Here is an 18,590-nt window from a genome sequence, read left to right as displayed (position 1 = left end):
TTCCGTGTGTCAGCGGGAATGGCGTGTGCACTAAATTGTGGATTCAAAGACATTTGTGTTTCTTGTTCAAAATCTAGTTTCTTGTAATTTGAGCAAGCAGGAGCTGATTTATTGATTATATACACAAATCTTCAAGTGCTGTATTATTTTCCCCTTTCAATTTTGGCACTTTGGACACGTTTGTCAGTGCCGAGGTCCCCCACAAAAATTCCCACAAGTTTGCCGGCCCCGGCCCAACTGTTGTAGCAGCATTTCCATGAAATATCTCAGCTGAAAATTTTCCGCTTTTCCGTCTTTACTCTTGCGGTTCAGGCAAATTAATCCCGCGACACCGTGGAAACGGCGCTTGGGCTTTCTGACGGCTTTATCCGTCGGCGTCGGCGCGCCACACACGCTCTGCCAAGCGCAACAGCAAACGCGAACCGGCCGTGAAAACCGGCAGCCCTTACGGGAGTCAAACCGCTCGTTATTTATCCTTTGTGCTAATCGTTCGCGTTGTACGCTCATGTTTCACCGAGGCTTAATTTGCTGGCCCGCTCGTGTTTTTATTGGGTCGGCGGTTAGATCATCGACGGAATGAGATCAGGAATAAATGCTTGTATCGCTGTTACGTTATGCCTCATCCAGAATTCACGCGCGTGTCCACAAACACACTTTTCCTCCAGCTCGCCTCGGGTTGCTGCAAAAGTACGTCTGCTTCCTTTTGTTGCCAAAATCATCAGGAGATTTGACCCCCCCCCCAAAACCCCCTCCGCCCACTTCCCTTCCCTTCCTCAATATGATGCGTTTCCTTTTTTGTGTGTGTTTTGATCCCTCTCTTGCGGCCTAGCTGCGCTTGTGGCGAGGCTCCGGGTTCGAGTGGCGCTCCCGTATTATTTTTGGCAGCGGCGGTGGTTGGTGGCTGTTTGAGGGGCGGATTAGGCGGGAGGTGTGGGGGAGCGCAAACCCCCCCCCCCCAAACCAAGGCTGTTTAAGGGATTTGCGTCTGAAGGAATTGCTTTGTTAATGATCATAGTCGCGCGCTAGCATTTAGAGGAAGACAAACACGCACGTTTTTTCATTTCGCGACTGAAATGCACCTTTTTCGTTTGCAGGCCATACATAACTTGCTAAACATTTGAACAGAAAATGAATTTGTTCAATGGCATTAATATCGGCACTTAATGTTAGCTAGCTATACAGCAGAGCCTCTTACCAGTTCATATTTCTACCAACATACAACGTACAGGGGTTACGAATTATATACTCAACAAAATTAGAAACGCAACACTTTTATTTTTGCTCCCATTTTTTTTTTTTTTGTGATGAACTCAAAGATCTGAAACTTCTTCCACATACACAATATCACCATTTCATTCAAATGTTGCATCAAGTTTAAGTATCCAAACTGGATGAAACGTCCCAAATCGCCCGTTGGCCGTTTTCCCCATTTTCCATTTGTGCACAAAATCGTTCTGTTTTTTTTTGTTGTTTTTTTTCATTTTCGTTTTTGGCATGAATATTGAGAAAACAAGTCGTTTTTTGTTTTTTGTACTTCCCGTCTTGTTTGGAAAAATGACTGAACGAATGATACATGTATTCTTCTTCTTTGCCAAGATAATCCGTCCCACCTCACAGGTGTGCCATATCAAGATGCTGATTAGACACCATGATTAGTGCACAGGTGTGCCTTAGACTGCCCACAATATAAGGCCACTCTGAAAAGTGCATTTTTTTTAAAGTTTTTTTTATTGGGGGGTTTCTGGGGGCCCAGAAAAATTCGAGTCCCCAGTTGCGTTTATATTTTGTGCTGGAAAACCTCTGTTTCAGCAGGGTGCATGCCAGGGAATATTTGTAGCGCTTGCTGAGGCAACATGCAGTGTCAGACATGTCACTCCGCCATTTGAAAATGATTTTCTCCCATTCTATTCTTGGCCACAGATCAAAAGAACGTTATTACCCAACCTTATTTATTTATATATGCAGCACGGCTGTGTGTGCCAGTGCCCCGTGCATGCGTGCGTGTATATGTGCTGGTGAGTGGCATGTAATTGTGTGTGTGTGTGTAAGCCACAAAAGATATTTCAATTTCTTGCGAATATTAAATAAACATATAGTGAAGCACAGGCTGCCGGTGGCTGCGGGGGTTGGAGGGGCTGGTGGCAGGGCCCGGCGGTGGTGGAAGGGGGGGGGGGGGGAGGTTGCGGTGCGGCCGTGGCTCAGGGGGGTTGAGGCTGCTCATGGTCCGGGCCCCCGCCGGACACACTGGCGCCTCCTCGCGCTGGAGGACTTCAGAACCACCGCACTCCTCTCCACCAAAACCCTGCCAAGCCCGACTCCCCGCTCCCGCTTCCAACCGCGCTGCTCCCGTTCCAGAATTTGACTCTCTCGCTGTCGCTTTTTTTTTTTCCCCTCTGTCCTTCTAATTGGTCCAAACCACCATTCTGTTGTCTCTCTCTCTCTTTTTTTTTAGTTAGTTTATTTGTTTATTTGTCAGGGACCATGTATAGAAAGCACTCAGCCTGAGAGTAAAGATGCTCGGTGCCAGATTCAATCTTTGTAGCTCATTTCCAGCTGCAGTCCCTGTGGCAAGTAAGACAAATTTAACAAATGAGTAGAAAAGTTTAAGTAAATTAGATTGTGCACACACAGTGGATATTCAAATTCTACACACCCCTGCTCAAATGTCAAAGTTTTTGTGATAGAAAAACAGTGAGACCAAGATGGAAAAAAAAATCTATTTTTTCCACCCATAGCGTGACCTTTAACCTGTACAACTCAATTGGGGGGGAAACTACTGCTACTCTACTAAGATAATGTAGTTGCACAAGTGTGCACACCCTCTAGGGATGTGACTGAATTAACCAATCATATTCAAGCATGTTAAATGAGAGTCAACCTACACTTGCCACCATTTAAAGTGTATCTGTTTAACACCAAGTAAAGTTTAGCTGTTCTAGTAGGCTTTTCTAATTTCCCCCCTTTCTTTTCTCTTTAGTGGAAACTTGAAGGATTTGTGCTGACATTGAATGCTATTTCAAACGGTTAATATTTTCCTCCACCTTGACTAAGGCTTTTTGCAAATTAAATTGTAAAGGCAATTCACATTAATCATCCATCCATCCATCCATCCATCCATCCATCCATCCATCCATCCATCCATCCATCCATCCATCCATCCATCCATCCATCCATCCATCCATCCATCCATTTTCTTGACCACTTATTCCTCACAAGGGTCGCAGGGGATTGCTGGAGCCTATCTCAGCTGGCTTTGGGCAGTAGGCGTGGTAAACCCTGAACTGGTTGCCAGCCAACCGCAGGGCACACAGAGACGAACAACCAGCCACACTCACAAGCACACCTAGAAACAATTCAGAGCACCCAATTAACCTGCCATGCATGTCTTTGGAATGTGGGAGGAGCCCGGAGTGCCCGGAGAAGACCAACGCCCCACATTAATCATGTCAAATTTAAAATGATTTATCTTGGTCTCTATCTTATCACAAAAATCTGGCATTTGAACATACCTTTTAAACAGTATGCACTTTATGTGTCACAAATTTCTATCCTTTTTTTTTAAAAAATATATATATTTTTTCATCCTTCAGCACTCCCTCTCCTCTTAAATCCTCTCTTGAAATGTTCCACGGAAGTATTTTGTGGCTTGAGCATAAGAAAGAAAACAAGAGCTGTTTTAGGCTGCACGTCACTCAGAATCCAGTCAAGATAGTACTTTTTTTTTTTTTTTTTTTTGCAGAGGAAAGAACATTTTATAGCAGTGCTGTAAGGATATTAAGTCAGAATGGTCCAAAAACCTTCTTAAGTGTTTTTCCAACCATGAGGGATGGGAAGAGAGGAGGAAGGGGGGGGGGTAGTCTCTAGAATAAATAAACATTATGAATGAAGATAAAGAAATGATGAACTAATGTAAGACTTTTAAGGAAATGCACTGTGAGGCCTAACCCCAACGCTGACGTTTCCATGCAGTTGGTACATGAAAAAAAAGTGTTTAAATACAACATTTCTGCCCCTCTTTTAGACTCAGTGTCACTGTTTGCCTCAAATAACTTTGATCCAAGTTTATGCCTTTCCCCCAAAACATAAATATGAATGGTTTCAATAAAATCCAGTGATTCACAAGAAATACTGTTATGGTCAAAATGGAGTCCAAAGTACCAATTAAAGAAGATAAAATAGCATTCTAAATGAATATTTGTCATCACATCTATATTACTACATGGTAAACCAATCGGAAATACTCATGGATGGATCATGCTTCATTGGCAAAAATGCTTCTGCTGCCTCTAATTAAATTATGGATGTTCAACATGGCTACACGTCTCATGTCGTGTCACATGTTGCAATTTCCTTCACTTAAATTTTTACTCCCTGGAAGTAATTTGTCATCCGGAGGCCATTAAATGGGGAGCGCATTATCTTTTAAAGGGGTGCTGAGTCGCCCGCAAGCCTCCCACAGCCTTTTATAAGCGAAATGGCCTCGTTTAGTGTCGCGTTTGGCGCAATGGGCAGCGAGGGAGTAGCTCCCTTTTCAACTTTAAAGGCGGCTTTAGTGTAAAAAAAAAAAAAAAAAAAAAAAACGCGGTTACATGTGTATGATTAGAACTTAGTGTCGAAAATATGAGCAGCACTTAGTGATTGATGGTGCACACCCACATTAAACTAAATGATTTATATGTAGATATAAAAAGCTTTATGAAGTTAAGTAATACTGATTCGGCCTGGGACACATGTATGGATTTTTCAAATCTTAAAAGACTTTTACTTATTTATTTTTAATGTTTCAAGGATTCTGTGCAACTGGAGCCAACATTTTCTGATCTTTTTCATTTCTAAAGCATCTTCTCTTTGCCTCTGACTGTTACCTGCTCCTTCGTCCGCCATTACTTTTCACTTGTCTAGTTTGTCGAACACTTGTGACGTTTGACACCTTTTCACAATGTTTATTTTAGATGAGTGTGACCTAAGAATTTTGTTATACCAAATTGACATGGAAAAAAAAAATCAGCTCAAAGAAAACAGAATTGGTCTATGGCTTGAAGCCTCTTTTTGATTAATTGTTCAACTACTTACCTCACACTCTTAAAAACAGTTGGGTCAAAAATAATCCAACTATGGGTCAAAAATGGACCAACCCTTGGGATTGAAATAGGTCTTTTTTTTGTATAAAACAACCCATAAAGTTGAATTGAGTCTTTTTGTATAAGACAACCCATAAAGTTGGGTCATATTTACTCATAAAGTGGATTGATCCAGTTTTGATCCGTAATTGGGTTAGTTTTGATCCAACTGTTTTTAGAGTGCACTTCTGCTTATTTTGAAGTTGAACTGAGTTCATCACTAAAAAAAAAAAAAAAAAAAAAAAAATTTCATCTGAGTTACAGCTCCTATCTTGAAAAGCTCGTATTGCGGGTCACTCATAAGTCAAAGCACCATTGTCCAACAAAATGAGAGACAATGAAGACATTGACCATTTTTCACATCACTGGCGTTTGTTTCCTCTCTCGTTGACCTCTGTGATGTCTACACTTGATAAGGACACGGCAAACAAAAGATACTCTTTCCCATGGCTTGACCTTTCTACTGCTCTGATCGCTGAGAGGTTTTCCTCTTAAAGCCCTGTCGCATAATGGGCCCGGGGTCACGTTAGTTTTCCCCTTTGCTGGCCATCCTTATCTTGTTGTAACTTACGGCCTCGCCGTCGAGCCCCCCAGGCCATGCCGACACAACATTCCAGTCTTTTGCTGCAGAGTTGCGCTCACACCTGCAGACACCTGTGCTTTTGTCCCGCTACTAAACTCTAAACCCCCGACTTTGCGTTGCCAGTGGGGAGCGGTGCGCACCCGTGCCTGTGGCTACGACAGCATACACAGCATTCTGTAACTCTGCTATTCAGCTAAGACCAAATAACAGGAGGAAAAAGGACATTCATTACCAATTTGTTGTTCAAGACTTAAAAACTGACATTTACCTCCTTGGGAGTTAATCATTGTGTGACATCCAAAAAATAAGCATGCTAATTAAAATAAATAAATAAAATAAATAAATAAATTAATAAATCACCATGACTCTCAGTCGTAATCGTAATTTTAAATTAGTGACTGGTTTTGTATCAAGCCTAACTTCTTCTATTTCTTCTTCTACTACTGCGTTCTCTTCTTCTTTTCCATTTTCCAGCAGTCTGGATCTACTGTGCCCCCACGCTGCCTCTCACAGGTCAGTCTTGGAACTACAACCGGCAGCTGGTTCTCAGAGAAGTCTCGTGAATGTTGAGGAGATACAGTACACACACTATAAGACCAGTAAGCATACAGCTGATTTTTTTTTCATCATCGTGCATGAGGCTGCTCACATTTTACAATTGGGTTAAAATGTGTACTACTTTATTCAACAAAAACAAAAAAATGCACATGAGGTGTTACTTTTATAAAATTATAACATTCTTTAATATTGGACTTTATCCTGACAAAAAGTATGTCACGGCATTGCCTCAAAGCACTTATTAAACATTATTTGTTCAGGGACATACTTGTATGATAAAATATAGAGATACGCAAAATAAAGGTATGGGAAACTCCATGTTATGAACTTGTGTTTTCATGCCAGCAAACTACTTAACAATGTTGTAACAATGAATCAACCAACAAATGTAAATCTATTTTTTATTTTATTTTTTGCTCATTCTTATTATGATGTGCTACTGCTGGCATTTATGACACTTGATTGCTTATTCAATCCGTCTTGGACTACAGTGCCCATTTTGGCTGCACAATTTCATAGAGTCATACAAGCATGACCACAACCACCAAATTGTTACAATGGAGACTTAACCAATAAGTATTACATTTACCATGACAAAGTCAATGTGACAAGTTAAATGTTAGAATTCCGTATAAAACATGCCCTGCGGTCCTGCTGCAATAATGTTAGAATTATTAAGTTATATATCACTGTTTATAATTAAGTCAAATGAACTCAAGAAGCATGTTTTTGTGTTAACCAGCATTGTGCTCTTCAAGTCCTTTATTTTGACATGTAGTGCTATTTCCAGCATATAACGCCATTTTATCGTGGGAATGCTTCAGCATTCCTACGTATGTTTTTATGTGATTTTTATTCTTCACATTTTTTGCCGCGTAACAACTCTCACATAATACATCCAATTTACAATGTTCTAATTTTAACTAGCTTCAAAAGTTCACGCCTCCCGGGTTATATATCGTCTGGTTCCACATTACTTACAGTATTTGCACAATTTAACTTGTAATATCAACTTTTCTTCATTCATTTTCAATGGGACAGACATTGAACTTTTTCTAAGTATCACTTTTCACGCCCACTTCTATACATATAACTTATCATCATTACCAGGTATCTTACACTGCTTGCTGGCACAGATGGTAAAGGGCATTGTCCAGTAACCAAGAGGTCATAATTTCATAATTTATCTCTCAATTTACTTCATAAGCATTCCACATGCGTGAAAATCTTAGCATTCATTTATTGGCATTCAGCTTTCGGCATTCCCACGCAATTTCTCCAAAAATTGCACTTAGTCTAGTTGTTCATGAAAGTCTTTAGGTGTCAAGAATAAACTGAGTATTTTGAAAATAAATGAAACTTTAATTCGTTTAACAGGTGTTCCAGGGCTCTCATGACATAATGTGTTGTTAGTTTCTTCACAACTCTGTTTTATTTTTAAATGAAATGGAGCGGAAGTGCACTTGTGGCTCAAACATATGGAAAGAGCGTCCACCTTGTGGTTTTGCCTTTGTGTGTCCCGCCGTGATTATTTTCCTCCTTATGGTTTACACTTAATGTTTCCTGGCCGTTTTAAATAAAACGAGTAAAAATAAAGCTCAGGCCGCCACCACCGCCACTGTCGAGGGGAAGCGCGTGTTTTCAAAATGTCAGAAAATACCCGCGGTGCTGACCATCTTGTCAAAACCCCCACTCTTTGGCCGGACACACCCAAGACCAAGCCATCCTCAATCCTTATTCTGTGGATTCGACCATGCGCCCACTTCAGACCACCATAAACACGGCGCTCCCTGATGACAGAGTCGGCCCCGGGACGTTTTATATAAATTGACCTCAACTACAGCTCATTAGAAGCCCCAAATTGGAACCATGCAGACTGCTAAGTGTAAATGTTACAATGGGCGAGTCGTGGCTACTGGGGTGGGGGTGGGGGTCACCGTAAAAGGAAAATTACAATGTTTCCTATTGCAACAGAATAAAAAATACATTAGTACAAGCAGGGGGTGAATGAGTTTATATTTGGAATCTTACCTGTTAACTCAAGGCTGGGTCTACACTACATGATTCAAATGACATGCTTCCATTCTTTTTTTTTTTTTTTTGCCTGTATGGGAAAACATTTTTTCAGACTGATACCTGTATAAATTTTCAACTCTTAATAGTCACCAATACCAATATAGCATTTTCCCTTAAAATTGCATGAAATTAATGGCAATTTTCTATTTTTCTAATTTCTAGAACCTGATTTTAAAACGACCATAAGAGTGTACCAATACCTTGAAATAAAGCCTGGTGTCGGCCTAACCCGTCCATTCCTCCAAAAAAAAAAAAAAAAATCAAAATCAAGGATATCCACAGCTCCCAAATGCGGATGAAAATCAGATAGGAATAGAACATGAACACAACAATTCAACTGGAAGCAAAAACAGAGTAACGGATGTCTTCTGACGCAATTATGTTACACCGTAATTACCGTAAATATTTGTTTGATAGTGTTTCATAAATCATTTGAATTCACAGAACCCAGACAATTTCAACCAGTACTTCTCTGTGCTGCCCGAAGAAAACCCGAGATCAGAACTGAAACTCTCTAACCTTTTGCATAAACTATAAATATGGCACAAAAATAGAATAGAAGTGCACAGACCATTACATTATGTTATTTCTTCAAGTCAGTTCAGGCCAACTAATGTAATATAATTTCTTGATCAGAACTTATATGAATATCAACTCATTGAGTTCATGAGTTCATTCAACTCATGAGTTATTCATGCAAATAGACAGTTCAATAAATGCACCATTGACTAAATTGGGCACTCGGAAATGCAGTGTAAATCCAAATACTATTTTTGACACACAGACCTCATTGAGTCACCTCGTATCGCTATGAAAACGCCCAGCGCCACCCACCTCAAGCATTTTTACTATCCTGACAGGAAAGTTGCGGCTACGGTAGCTTCATGGCGTCAAATTGTAGATATTTTTCGCGAGCCAGCCTCAAACACATTCGCCAGATTTCACTCGTATCTGCACATCACACCTGTCATCCTGCTCTCGAGTAATTGCCCCTTTTGTTTGAGCACGTGAACAATGCAACCACTTGCCCTCGGTCCTAAATCCTCCCACCTTCTGTTTTTTTTACACTGACTGATAATTACGCCTCTTAATCTTAAGAGTGGCGCAATTGTTGTTAACTACAGTGCAGGTCTTTGTGTGGTGCTAAGCGCTTTGTCCTGCTAGTGACAATGAAAGCAGGTGAGGTGGAAACAAGAAAGGAAGTCAAACTGTTTGTAAGGACACAGTCAAGAAAAACGCTTTGAAATATCTTTACTTTTTTTTTTTAAGCACCATAATTGTCACACATCAGGACTTTTACATGTACTGTACACCATACATGCCCTTCACTATGTACAATATTTTCGTATTTCACATCCCAAAAAAAAGCAAACACTGAAACTTCCATCAGCGCTCACTGTGCATTTTCTTTTGTCCGAAGCACAAGGCTTCATGAGGAAGGTTACAGTTTTAATAATAAAAAAAAAAACAGAGAAAATGTAATAAACACAGTTAAAAAAAAACTATATATTGTTGCAAATATATAGTATGTAGCCCTTAATTCATCATTTGTGTGGAAGACTTCACAATACAAAGAATACATACATAGAAATAGTCAATGTCAAGATCTTTAAATAAATCTTTAACTTCCTTGTTATAGCTAATAAATAGTCTTAAATTAAGGCATTTTATTTTATATTTGGCTGGCTTCAATTCATCTCGCAATCCTCGCTGGCGTTACATTTCCCCGCAAGGTGCAACACAACCGGCAATGTTTATAATTTAAGACATAAATTAGATTATTCATGTAAATAGCAATTTAAATTACACAACGCACGAGAAGCACGAGAAAAGCCTTTCGACATGACAACACGCTTTTTTGGCAACGAGAAGTGTCAAGTCCCGCTTGCGCGTTGATTGTTTCAAGAAGAAGCGACGACTGAAGTATCAAAGTACAGCTGCGAATGAGATCTGCGCGGAAGGCATCCTAACCAAAACGTCTCGCTCTGAAACGGCTCGTCTTGTGGCTTCCGAGATTCTTTTGCCTCTGCCTGTGCAGATTCAATTTCCCCAGTGGTTGCGCTCATTTGAAAGGCAGGAAAAAAAAAAAGAAAAAAAGAAGAAGAAGCATGCTGGCTTCAGAAACGTGGACGTACGTGTGAGCCCTCATTGTTCTTTTTGTGCGCATGCTTTTTGTTTGTTGTTTTGTTCTTTTGTTTGTTTGTAAGGCTTGCTTGTATTTACATGGAGATGCTTGGTTACGGTCCAGGCAAGGGGGAATGAAATGATTTTTGTGGTAGGCGGTCATCGCCGAAATAGTATCAGAAGCAATGACCTACATGTACAACCTATATTCTGCACTGCTTTTAGTACACGTATGTAGATGCTAAGCCAATCATATTTCAGTGTCCATATGTTGCCATTTCATTCTAATTAGCTCAGGAAGTTCAGAATCAGTAGTGCTTCCCGAAAGTATTATTATAATCATTATTATTATTATTTTACAATAATATGTTCTTAGCGGGCTCAATAGTCTACAAACAGTATTGCCATTAATACTGTGTTGATGGAATATGAGTTAAGCAGCGAAATCTATCAATTTTTATCCATCTCAGGGGACGGCCATTTTGTCATTTGCTGTCAATTAAAAGAACATCACACTTGCTCGGCTAACTACCAATCACGGCTCATCTAGTGGTTGTCAAGGCGAGCTGTGATTGGTTGTCACCTGAGCCCTGAGCAGCTGTGATGTCAGTGAGTGGCAAAATGGCCGCTCCCTGAGGTGTTAATATCGTGTTTAGATTAATGGGGGTACATAGAACATACTTTTGTACAGCAAATGTTTGACCTGCCTTCCCATTTAACTCACTATAATCTGTTTCTTGAACCAATCAGATTTTCAAATTCATCCTCATAAGAGCATCAGCATTTTTGTGTTCTCTGATTGGTTGGTAAAGGCAAAATTTGTTACAGCCAACTTTGACGAGCAAAACTCGAGAATCAGCATCTCTGGTGTGATGTAGTTGCTTTAAATTTGTGTCGTCATGTTATTAGATATGATTCAAAACTGCTACATGAGAGTGATGGATTAGGTCGGGTAAGTCCTGAAGGCTCAGGTACCAAATGCACGGCCGACCACTGCGCATTTATTGCTTTGATGTCTTTGGCATGTTTCTAAAAAAAAAAAAAAAATCTGGATGACATCCAGGTTTCAGATCTCCAAAAGTCCGCTGCTGTTCTCCACTCCGGCGGGCACTCCCGTCTTCTCGTCTCCGTTTGCGATTGGCTCTCCGTTGCCGGCGCTGACCTCCGCCGTCTCTTCGCCACGGCGGTCCACGTCGCCCTCGGCGGCCGCGCTTTTCCCCTGCAGCGCCGACTCGGCGTGGGTCTTCTGGTGCTTGGAGAGGTGGTCGCTGCGCGTGAAGCGCTTGTTGCACAGCAGGCACGTGAACTTCTTCTCCCGCGTGTGGGTGCGCACGTGGCGCTCCAGTTCGTCCGAGCGGGTGAAGCGCTTGCCGCAGAACAGCCAGTTGCACACGAAGGGCCTCTCGCCGGTGTGCCAGCGCAGGTGGGCCTTGAGGTGCGACGCCTTGCCATACACCTTCCCGCAGCCCGGGATGTGGCAGCTGTGCACTGGCTTCTTCCTGAGCGATGCGGCCGAGGCCCCCAGTCGCTCCAGCTCCTGGCAGTTGGGGCAGTCGCACGAGGACCTTGTGGGTGTTGAACCCGCGCCGTAGCCCCCTGACCCCCTCGCTGGCTTCAACCCCATCGGACTCTCCATTAGCCCCGCACCTTGCACCGGCTTGGGCTTGTACATGTCCTGGGGCAGCATGTGCTGGGACGGCTGGAGGAGATGTGAGGATGATCCCAGCCCGACGGAAGGGTAGGGAGCCGGGTTCAAGGTGGTAAAATCGGTGCTGTAACTCGGCAGCTGGGGGCTAAGGGAAGCCTGCGGCGCCACGGGCTGCAGGGACGCCTGGATGCCGCCGTCCGACTGAGGCTGGCTCGCCGGCAGCCAGTTGGAGTTGGGATGGACGTCCCACCAAGATGACGTGGCGTTCGCCGGGGCGGCCGTGATACCGGGATGGATACCCGCTTTGTACCAGGAGCCGTAAGGGTGCGTCATGTCCAGTGAGGTGTAGACGCTGGTGAGGCAGTCCGCCGTAGCGTGGGGTTTGGACACTAACAGGGAGGGGTCCTGAGCGACGGACGTTTGGAAGGAGTGGGAGAAAGGATTATACTCTGTGGCGTAGCCGCCGGTCGTAGGAGGGGGGCTACCGGTCGGGGTGAGCAGTCCGCCGCCTCCAGCTGTGGTGAAGGAGCCGCTGTAGGAGTCGGCCAGGCCACTGGCGTCGGCGGCGCGCGCGTTTTTGGCCGTCTGAAGGTCGGAGGCCATGTTGTAGGGCTTCTTGAGTGGAGTGGTGCCGCCGTTCTTACCGGGTGTCGCTGAGTCCCTCGCTGGGCTGGTGCTGCCAAACTTGTTGCAGGTAGCGGTTAGCATAGCCAGAGGACTGGAGCCATAGCGCACTTCTTCCTGGGGAGGAGAAACAACATGAGACTGTGTCTGACTCGTGCAGCTTCTGTCAATGTCAACTCGAATACAAAACTTGTGCCCCGACGCCGCCGCTGGCTCTTCCTGTGCTTGCAAAACGCTCAAGGCTATGGCAGACGGCACGTGTTTGTGCTTGTGGAGGTCACGCAATGCACCTTTAGTTTTTTTAGTTTTTTTTTTTTTTTTTTTTTTTTTACTTAAAACCTCATGTTAGTTTTGCAATAAAATACAAGTAAATATGTGTAGTTTTAAGTAGTTTTAATTTGCATTAATCATCTTAGAATATTCGAGCTAACCCCCCTCTTACTACTTAATACTTATCTAAATATAATGTAATACTTCTTCTATAAATACTCATATAGTGTTTGTTACACACAGTGCTGCTGACTATTCTTGTTGCTGCTCATGTTCTCATTTCAGTAGGTAATGAACATATTTGCTGGAGTTAATTTCACTCTCATCTTTTTATTGAGACCAGTTATTGAGGCATACAGAGTTTTTTTTTTTGCTGCATATTGTATTCTGTGGCGACTTACATGAATAATACGTATCACGTAAATATGTATAGATGTGAATGACAAGCTTGTATATAATCAGACGTTAATGTGTACAGCTGTGAGAATAGTCAGCAGCGTTGTACCTAGCAAAAAAAAAATATCTTAAGTATAATAATAATTCTGTCTTTGTCTGTGTCATGTGCTGTTACTCCTCGTGACAATAAATTGTATTCTACTATCTCTAAGAGTAGTACAAGGAACATAAAAGCACTTTAAAATATCAACAACATTGACATGAAGTTGAAAAAGGACAAAAAGCGCTCCATACTTAAAATGAGATTTCCTACCTCCAGAATAGATGCGGCCATCCCTGAGAAACAAAATCCGAGAGGAAACTGGAGTGGCAGCCGAGGCGCAGCTCAGAGTCCCGGGACAGTTTGAAAGAAGTTCGGAAGCAACGCGTGGAAGTGTTTTGAGTCTCCGGGAGCCCGGCCCCCCTAATTACAGGCTTGGGGGCTCTCCTGGAAGAGGCTGGGCCTGAGGTAGGGGGGGGATGAAGGGAAATGGATGTGGATTGGTGGATGCGAGCGCACAATCCCGCCTTCCCAAACACAGTTGCATGAATGGGTTTCTCATCAATCACCATGTGGACATCCATTGCAGTAGATAGTCAGAAGGCTCCATTATCCAGTATTATCTCGCACAGTTTTCCCATTAAGATGAATGAGCGAGTCTCGCTTGTGGTTTTGAGTCTAGATTTTATTATTCTGGTTTCAAACATTCTGTCTGTTTCCAACGCACTGGAAGTTTTGACTCGGCGGCTCGCTTCGACTGAGTGGCTCAGACAGGCGAGGAAAAACAAGATCAAGTCGTTAAAATAAGGAGGAGATTATCACATCACATAAAAGCCATTTATAACGGGGAGGGGGGGCTGACTGATGATAAAAGGGAACAAATGACGAATGAGCAGTTGTAAAGCTGATTCTGCAACTCATGGAAATTTCTCTCTGGCTTTGTTGGTAAAGAAAGAGTTTGCTCATGTCCCCGTTCAGCCTGTGTGCAACTTTTAAGGATGTTGTTGCTTGAAAAATTCAAAAGGTGATGAATGGGCTTTCGTGCCCCCTTTTTCATGGTGAATCAGGAAAATGAAGACAGAACAAAACATTGCAATTTAGAGTAATCCTTCCATCTTTTATACGTGCTTCCGATTGGGCCTCTTTGGGGCCAATTTTTTTGACCGTACAAGCCAAGGAATTTGGCATCAATGACTTTCAAACCAAAATATCAGACTTCCTGTTCAGTTTCAGCCATGAGTTGTTTAGGATTTTGTGCATCCTCTTAGAGATAGGATCCATTCGAATTTAGGTCACGTTTGACGTTTCATCAGGACACGTGTAAAAATGGATGACTTTTAGGCCATGTTGAGAACTTTTTTTTTTTTTTTTTTTTTACTGTGAATGCTCGAAATGATCATCAAACTTTGAACTCAACAAGCTCTAGCTGCCAGAACTGGCACTGGCCCAAATTAATACAATACTTAATTCAATTCATAATTATATATGTAGGTCTGTTTGTGGATGAAATAGTGTAGTGGCCTGGTTGGGCCAGCCGAGCGGCTCCGGCCCACTGTTAGGTCGGACCTTGCTCACGCTCAATCCACATTAGATGGAATTTAAAAAATCTTGGTAATTTAGTGTGGCCTGTCCGTGTAATGTACCTGCTTCTGATTGGGGCTCATTTAGATTAATTCGTTAGTTGAAACTAGTCAAGGTAGTGAGGTGCGAGTCCTGAGATTTGCCCAATATGGCCGCTTTAAACCAAAATAGCCAACTTCCTGTTCAAAAAGTGTTACTGTTGTTCTTGTACAGTGTCAGGAGCTAATTTATTGTTACATTCCACTGCCGAGTGGCTTTCGGAGGGCCATGTTTGCGACCACTAAAATATAGGTAATTTCCACATGAAACGTGCTAACAAAATTTGGTAATCATGTTGAGACCACTAAAGAGCAAAAAATAATTAATTTGTTGGAAGAGTAATAACAAATACTGTAATTCCTAAAATATCGGCTTTTGAAATACGATGGGTCATTTTATAATGTATCTATTAGCTAACAATACAGAAAAATGATACCACAAAATTGCATTAAGAACAACAGAAAAGCACATAAAAGGTACCGTAATAATAAAGTTAATTTTAAGTGAATTGGATGAGTCCTGGTAAGTATGAGTTGTCAAATTCACATTTGTCGCGTTTCCCACGAAAGGAGCATTATGACTGTGAAAATGATATAATACACTGTACATGTATCACCCCATCATATTTTGCATATATGCACATCATTATTATGTTTTTTTTTTGTTTCTGTTTTTTGTTTTTTTACTATGAATTGAATTTCAATCCAGAAATTACAGGAAATAGTAATGTGGTGACAACCACATACAGTATTTAAGTATACAATTATTGATCAATTTATGGTAAGAAGGGATTTGATGAGGGGAAAAAAAGGTTTGCAATATCTATAAATGTGAGGAGAAAATTGTCTTTTGGTTCAGATTTTCTGCCAAAATGAAAAGAACAAATCAATCCATAAGACACATGAAGTATATACTTTACTGCACCACAAAAAAAAAAAAAATGATGTGGCTTTAAGTTTGACACCTGTGGTGTACAGTCTCAAATGTGTTTGTGTTGAGAACAATACGTACATTTAGTTGCCATCAACCAAGTTCACTGCTTAAATATAAGTTAAAACTTCATTGTGCTTGTTTCTATTTACCATTAAAGCTCACATTGCTTGTTGAATATGTTTGAAACAAGGACAGGCATACAAGCATATTGTTATTTTCCCAGCTGAGAATCTATGTTTGTTTGCCTTATTTCATTTGTTGGTCAAAAAAACTGACAAAAAAAAAACAAACAAAAAAAACTCTCCACTTTGAGTCAGAAAGACACATTCTCATCTCCTTCTTGTGGGCGTCTCATTTTTTGGTGAAGGCGAGCACAGAAGATTAAAATTGTTGTCAAAAATAAACATATAATTTGTGTCCTTATTTTCTCCTCAATTACAGGGCACGCTCGGAGCTGGGCTTGTCGTTGGGGAGAGTCTGGCCCTCACAAGAACACAGCGGCTATATTTGGGAGTCTGCTCTCCGGCTAAACTCCGTCGCTTTTATTTTCCCATTCCAAGAAAGGCTGCAAGTGGGAGAACAAAGGCAAGTGCTGTCTGTCAATCCATCCGTCCGTCCGTCCGTCCACATCAGGGATGTCCAAACTTTTTCCAGTGTGGGTCAAATGCCGAAAAATGGAAGGAAGGGAGGGACGGCGGGCACTTAACCTTGTGCTTGTGAAACACGCTAAAACAAGTTCTTAGTAACAGTTAAACATATTTAAAGAGAGTTTTCATTAAAGCAGAAAAACTGAAAATATAAATTGTGATACATTGTGACATTTAATTTTTCTTAGACTTATTTTTAATTTAATAAAATACCTTTCAACATTTTTCTTTTTTTCTGTAACCTTGTGATGTTGGCCATCTTAATTTCCTTTATTTACCTCTTCTTATTGGACAGTTTAGAACTTTTAGAAGAAAAGATTGACTGTCCGACAGAGTGGGATTTTGCAAATTTGGTTTGCTGAGCTTCGAATACATATTGGTAGCTAACGGATAGCTATTCTGGCCGCATATTGTACGTATTCACCGGCCAATTAAAACAGTTTATCAAGTGGCCCCAGATCTACTCATCCGATGCATTACAAAAGCTTATTAAATCTTCCAACGCACTCTTGAGGGATTTCCATCCCCTCTTATTTGGCATAAAAAAAAAAAAAACAAGTCTCCCCTCTCCTTAACGCCCCGTTAATGTTTAATTTTGACATACAAGTAAAAATGACAGAGCAGGTGAGGCTAAAACGGCAAAGAGCCTCTTCGCCCTAGCTTTACAAGGATTGGCATGCTCTGAATCTTTTGGCGTGTTCCCCATTTATAGCTGCCATCAAAACGAGGGCAAGCGAGAGGTGTAATTAGGGAAATGCGTAAAGCTCTTAACGGGCCTTTTGGAAGGCATTCCCTTGCTGCAGTTCCAAGTTGCAGCTCACTTTAGGTGCTGTTTTTTTTTCCCGTGATGAGATTTTGTCTTGACTACTACCTTTTCCTCCTTGAATGGCAACCATGTGCAAAACCTGAGAGGCTAATATCAGGTATAGCATGCTAATAAACGCTATATGAGAGATTATCGACAGTTTACAATTAGACCCATTGAGTCATTGAGAATACATACATACCTTAATCTTTATTTCTTTTTGAAATCATTGCAATGTGAATCAGTGCTTGCAATATTAATAACTACATCTTCCATTATTCTCCAAGAACGATGCCCCCACGTCCATCATGAAACTTGTAGCGTCTTAGTTCATTTTAGACACCCACCCCTCTATTTTCTATCGCGCTTGTCATCATTAGGGTCACGGGTAAATTGGCTGAAAAGTGTCATGCCTGAGGTCATGCCAGGGTTAAGTTTGAGTTCATGACCTGTTAAATTGGGTTCATGACCGTGAGGTCAAGTGTCTGTTATGTACTGATGTAACAAGTGTCTGTTTTGAACTGATGTAACTACCATCTAGTTTCAACTGGTTTTAGGCTATGTGATGTTATGTGATCTCAAGGGTTATGTGATGTCAAGAATCTTTAATCCCTTTACCTGGTCAACAGCCAATCAGATAATTCCATGTCGGTCCTGTTACCGACATGTCTAGCCACAACCAATCAGATCGATTCCTTGTCCACATAAGCCTCCTGAGAAGTGTTGTGTGTTTGTCGGATTATTCTGTTACCACTGTCTCTCTGCGCAACTCGCTTTGTTTCTCGTCTAGTCAAGTTTGTTCCACGCCTCTCGATGTGAATAAATAGTTAAAACCGTATTTCTGTCTGCGCTTTGGGATCCAACCTCCAGCTCATAACAGAAGCAGTTAAAGCATTGTAGCGTACTATGCTAATAAATGTTATGAATGAATGAATGAATGAATGAATGAAGACCATTTATTTTGATCAGTCATAAAAGAGGGGGAAAAAAAATACAACAAAGGTCCGTCATAAAATATTTGTACTGTCATATTTGTACTTGGCTGCACGGTAATTGAGTGGTTAGCGCATGTCCGCCTCCCAGTACTGAGGACTCGGGTTCGAGTCCATGCTACGACTTTCCTGGGTGGAGTTTGCATGTTCTCCC

The 18,590-nt window shown here is 41.6% G+C and overlaps 1 protein-coding gene across 2 annotated transcripts; it reads right to left on the bottom strand.

The window, feature by feature from the left end:
• Nucleotides 1-11,527: 11,527 nt before the first annotated feature.
• Nucleotides 11,528-13,733, bottom strand: sp7 (Sp7 transcription factor). Of its 2 annotated transcripts, none has more exons than XM_077530621.1 (2): nucleotides 13,694-13,733; nucleotides 11,528-12,846 (listed from the first exon to the last, which is right to left on the bottom strand). In XM_077530621.1, exons 1-2 carry the CDS (start codon nucleotides 13,731-13,733, stop codon nucleotides 11,528-11,530), a joined length of 1,359 nt encoding a protein of 452 aa, XP_077386747.1. The 2 variants fall into 2 exon arrangements, with proteins under 2 accessions (XP_077386747.1, XP_077386748.1); XM_077530622.1 differs by having other exon boundaries at nucleotides 11,528-12,850; nucleotides 13,713-13,733.
• Between the last annotated feature and the right edge of the window lie 4,857 nt (nucleotides 13,734-18,590).

Source organism: Festucalex cinctus, chromosome 8 (genome assembly GCF_051991245.1).
Source record: "Festucalex cinctus isolate MCC-2025b chromosome 8, RoL_Fcin_1.0, whole genome shotgun sequence".
Classification (NCBI taxonomy): domain Eukaryota; kingdom Metazoa; phylum Chordata; class Actinopteri; order Syngnathiformes; family Syngnathidae; genus Festucalex; species Festucalex cinctus.
This window is presented reverse-complemented; position numbering and strand designations above follow the sequence as displayed.